The sequence below is a fragment of the Takifugu flavidus genome, chromosome 17 (assembly GCF_003711565.1).
Source record: "Takifugu flavidus isolate HTHZ2018 chromosome 17, ASM371156v2, whole genome shotgun sequence".
Taxonomy (NCBI): Eukaryota; Metazoa; Chordata; class Actinopteri; order Tetraodontiformes; family Tetraodontidae; genus Takifugu; species Takifugu flavidus.
The window spans coordinates 13,180,898-13,185,897 of record NC_079536.1 but is presented as its reverse complement, the minus strand read 5'-3'; the positions used below and the strand labels follow the sequence as shown (position 1 = coordinate 13,185,897).

At 49.8% G+C, this 5,000-nt stretch overlaps 1 protein-coding gene across 1 annotated transcript in view; it reads left to right on the top strand.

Moving 5' to 3' along the window:
• Window positions 1-5,000, top strand: part of cubn (cubilin (intrinsic factor-cobalamin receptor)) — a 52,364-nt gene that overhangs the window by 25,653 nt on the left and 21,711 nt on the right. The window contains 5 exon segments of the mRNA XM_057013801.1: window positions 1,931-2,047; window positions 2,308-2,421; window positions 2,843-2,971; window positions 3,051-3,183; window positions 4,293-4,498. Of these exon segments, the coding sequence (XP_056869781.1) occupies window positions 1,931-2,047; window positions 2,308-2,421; window positions 2,843-2,971; window positions 3,051-3,183; window positions 4,293-4,498 (699 nt within the window).

The following is a 5,000-nucleotide window of genomic DNA, read 5'->3' as shown; positions in this document are numbered from 1 at the left end:
CTAACCCTACCCCTAACCCCAGCCCTGACCCCTAACCCTCTGACCCTCTAACCCTAACCCGAACCCTCTGACCCTCACCCTAACCCCTAACCCTAACCCTAACCCCTAACCTAAACCTAACCCCAGCCCTGACCCCTAACCCTCTGACCCTCTAACCCTAACCCCTAACCCCTAACCCTACCCCCAGCCCTAACCCCAACCCCCCTAACCCTAACCTAAACCCTAACCCTAACCTAAACCCAACCCTCACCCCAACCCCCCTCCTACCCCTAACCCTAACCCACTTACAAACATAGAGGACAATTCAGGGGGAGTCCCGGACCCACAGACCCCAGCCTTCCCACAAAAATCACAAATCATACCATTCATTCTACTACTCACATAGAACCACACCTTACAGTACACCATTAAACAAAACTTTTCAACCATACTACACCAACATCCGGCCTTCTATAACCACAAGATTATCCTAGCACACAGAAAAAACAGAAAACCTCCATTCCATACTCACCACATCCAAATTCCCGGACCAATTCATCGCACCCCGACCCAGACATAGTCAACACTATCAAGACAGAAAATTCATTCAAAACACATACACTGGTACAGGGTTCCCCACGCTAGGCCTCACTTCCATCCATTCCACCAACGTAGTCTACATCATCACATGCACCCTCTGCAATAAACATTATATAGGTGAAACACAAAATTCCATACATACCCGTCTAAACAGCACCTTTACAATATAGCAGGAAGTCGACTTGGCACCACCCTGTCCGCCACTTCCAAGAGCACCCAGTCAGCACCTTATCATCTCGGGGCTGGAAACCAATAACAGCTGGACAGTGGGACAGAGGAGAAGAGCGGAACGCATATGGATCAACAGATTAGGCACAAAGACACCACATGGCCTCAATGAACACCCATAGAACCTATCTCTCCCAATCAGCCAATTTAGACAACTTAACATTCTTACAAACTGAACCAGTCTCTTATCTACCTATGGATCGACCCATTTATCTTCTACCCTGCTTTTATTACATAACTTCGTTTTCTCTATTTTATTTTCAATTATTTTATTTTTATTTTTATTTATATTGCTTTCCCCCCCCGGGGGGGCCCTCACCCTCCGCACTCCCCTGCTCAGGGATCAGTAGGCCAGTGCAAATATAAGTTTTATCCCAAACCCTGAACCCTAACCCAACCCAACCCGAACCCGAACCCTCACCCGAACCCGAACCCAACCCGAAACCCGCGAACCCGAACCCGAACGCGAACCCGAACCCGCGAACCCGAACCCGCGAACCCGAACCCGCACCCGCACCCGCACCCGCACCCGAACCGCGAACCCGAACCCGAACCCGCGAACCCAACCCGAACCCGAACCCGCGAACCCGAACCCGAACCCGAACCCGCGAACCCGAACCCGCGAACCCGAACCCGCACCCGCACCCGAACCCGCGAACCCGAACCCGAACCCGCGAACCCGAAACCGAACCCGAACCCGCGAACCCGAACCCGAACCCGAACGCGAACCCGAACCCAACCCGAACCCGAACCCGAACCCGCGAACCCGAACCCGCGAACCCGAACCCGAACCCGAACCCGCGAACCCGAACCCGAACCCGCGAACCCGAACCCGAACCCGAACCCGCGAACCCGAACCCGAACCCGAACCCTAACCGAACCCGAACCCGAACCCTAACCCTAACCCCAACCCCTAACCCTAACCCTAACCCCAACCCCAACCCTCTAACCCTAACCTAACCCTAACCCTAACCCTAACCCTCTAACCCTAACCCCCTAACCCTAACCCTAACCCTTCCTATAATAATAAGGGAAGGCTTAGCTTCTTTTGGATTTCTACCCTCAGAAATACAACTATTGTTACTTATTGAGTTAAAATGAGCTTCTTGGTCTTATTCAATAGCTTGTGGAGCAACCATTACAGCAGATGTTGGTGGTGGGGCAATTGCAACCCCCCGGTATCCAGCAGTATACCCCCCGAACCAGAACTGTAGTTGGATCATCAAAGCACAGGAACCATGTAAGCTGCATTACACACTCAGACGTCCTACAGCAGACCTTCAGAAGCCTATAAAACACACGCTTGATACTTTGGTTTGAGTCTTTTTGCAGATCACACTTATTTGCATAATTTCTATGGATGCATGAGTTGAAATGTGTCGTCCCTGGGCGGTCTGACATGTTCTCACTCAGTAGATCTCAAAGCTCTAGGTGTATCCAAAGGCAGGCAGATGTGAGTTGTTTGCTAACTATGACTATTTCCTGTTTCCTGTTTATTAGTCAACCACGTCACGTTGTCCTTCACGGACTTTGCTTTGGAGACAAACTACATGAACTGCTCCCATGATGCCGTGATGATCCTGGATGGCAACAACAACCAGGCACCAGTTATAGGTGTGTAGACGTGTGTGTGTGTGTGTGTGTGTGTGTGTGTGTGTGTGTGTGTGTGTGTGTGTGTGTGTGTGTGCAGCTGCTCCTAATACCTGCTGATGGGTAAAAAGACAGAGAAGGCCAAAACTACAAAAGAAAGGGTGTGTTAATGGCATGAAGGAGGGGTGAGAAGAGGTGAAGGGCTCGACACCCATGACCTGGTCTCAGTCTTAGAGCAGAGGGCTTCCTAAAGACAAGGCCCACCGGGTTCTGGAGCTTTTGCCGGACTCTTGTGGACGTATCTGATACATGAGAAGCATGATCACATAAAGTGCAGATGACCTCGTATCAAGTATTGGAGGTGTTTGCTCCTAAACCCCAGATGATCTCCATGAAGTGATCATTTGGATCACTTCGGTGTTAACGTGTTTTTCTTTTGGTTTAGGGCGTTACTGTGGCGATGAACTACCACATCCAGTGACATCATTTAGCAACTCTTTGCTGGTCAACTTTGTCTCGGACCTCTCCATCTCTGACAGAGGGTTCAGAGCCACCTACTCAGCATCCACTTCCAGTCAGACAAATGTTCCCGTACTTCTCAGAGTTCAGCTCAGACACGTTCACTCTAAACCCATTTGCTGTTTTTAATCCAGGCTGTGGAGGAGATCTGGTGATGGAAAATGGTGCGTTCAACAGCCCAAACTATCCAGATCCATATCCGCCCAATGTGGAATGTGTCTGGACCATCAGAAGCTCTCCAGGCAATCGTCTCCAGCTATCATTTATGTCAGTCAATTATCGTGACTTACATGTAGCACATCTGAGTTTGTCATGAGTAACGTCTTATAAAGGCTGGATTTAGGTCGTGAAACTGATGTGTAACAAAGAACAAAGCTTTACAGAGCATTGAACATGTGACTACAAGGTGGCTTACAAGGCTCACGGGTTAGGGTGGTTAGAGTCATGGGTTAGGGTTAGGGTCATGGGTTAGGGTGGGTTAGAGTCATGGGTTAGGGTTAGGGTCATGGGTTAGGGTGGTTAGAGTCATGGGTTAGGGTTAGGGTCATGGGTTAGGGTGGGTTAGCGTCACGGGTTAGGGTCATGGGTTAGGTGGGTTAGAGTCATGGGTTAGGGTGGTTAGAGTCATGGGTTAGGGTTAGGGTCATGGGTTAGGGTGGGTTAGAGTCATGGGTTAGGGTTAGGGTCGTGGGTTAGGGTGGTTAGAGTCATGGGTTAGGGTTAGGGTCATGGGTTAGGGTGGGTTAGAGTCATGGGTTAGGGTTAGGGTCATGGGTTAGGGTGGTTAGAGTCATGGGTTAGGGTTAGGGTCATGGGTTAGGGTGGGTTAGAGTCATGGGTTAGGGTTAGGGTCATGGGTTAGGGTGGGTTAGAGTCATGGGTTAGGGTTAGGGTCATGGGTTAGGGTGGGTTAGGGTTAGGGTCATGGGTTAGGGTGGGTTAGACTCATGGGTTAGGGTCACCGGTTAGGGTCATGGGTTAAGGTGGGTTAGGGTCACGGGTTAGGGTCATGGGTTAGGGTGGGTTAGCGTCACGGGTTACGGTGGTTAGAGTCACGGGTTACGGTGGTTAGAGTCATGGGTTAGGGTGGGTTAGAGTCACGGGTTACGGTGGTTAGAGTCACGGGTTGCGGTGGTTAGAGTCATGGGTTACGGTGGGTTAGAGTCACGGGTTACGGTGGTTAAAGTCATGGGTTAGGGTGGGTTAGGGTCACGGGTTACGGTGGTTAAAGTCATGGGTTAGTGTGGGTTAGAGTCATGGGTTACGGTGGTTAGAGTCATGGGTTAGGGTGGGTTAGAGTCATGGGTTACGGTGGTTAGTGGTTGTCTTGTATATAGGATGTAAATGATCTTTGTAACGACCTGTCTTCTGTTCAGTGAGTTTTCCTTGCATGGTGGGTCCGCCTGCCAGAATGACTTCCTCGAAATAAGAGAGGGCAACTCAACTGGGCCTCTGGTTGGCTGTTTCTCTGGAAGTGCACTCCCCACCAACTACACCTCTGTGACGGGTCACATCCTGTGGATCAAGTTTGTTTCTGATGCATCAGTCAGTGGAGCTGGATTCAGAGCCACCTTCTCACACTGTGAGTGTCTTCATGAAGACATCGTGACAGGACGTTTGCACACAGCTCAAAAAGCTTCACCGTGACCTGTTTCTATTGACGTATTCAGACAAATGCAAAAAAAATGGTGATTAAAGTTTTGAGAGTAGCTGTTATTGTCATGATGGTGTTCAGATAACTTAGAGCCACTAGGAGGGTTAGTGTTGTGGGGAACACTGTGGTTGATCTCAGAGTTGGTCCTTGTCCTATTGGTATTTCTGGTCTTTTCCTGCTTCCTGAATTCACCAGCACCCGTCAGTTCTTTGTGCCTCAGGTTCTGGAGTGAATGTGGTGACATTTAAAACTTGTCCCAAGACAAATCAGCCAGGATCAAGCAGATAGCGTTATGATAATAGAGCCACCGTCCTGGTTCTGCAGGTCTCCGGTACTGCTGACCAATAATACAGTGATCCCTCGTTTATCGCGGGAGTTGCGTTCCAAAAATAACACGCGAAAAGTGAAATCCGTGAAGTAGTCAGCTTTA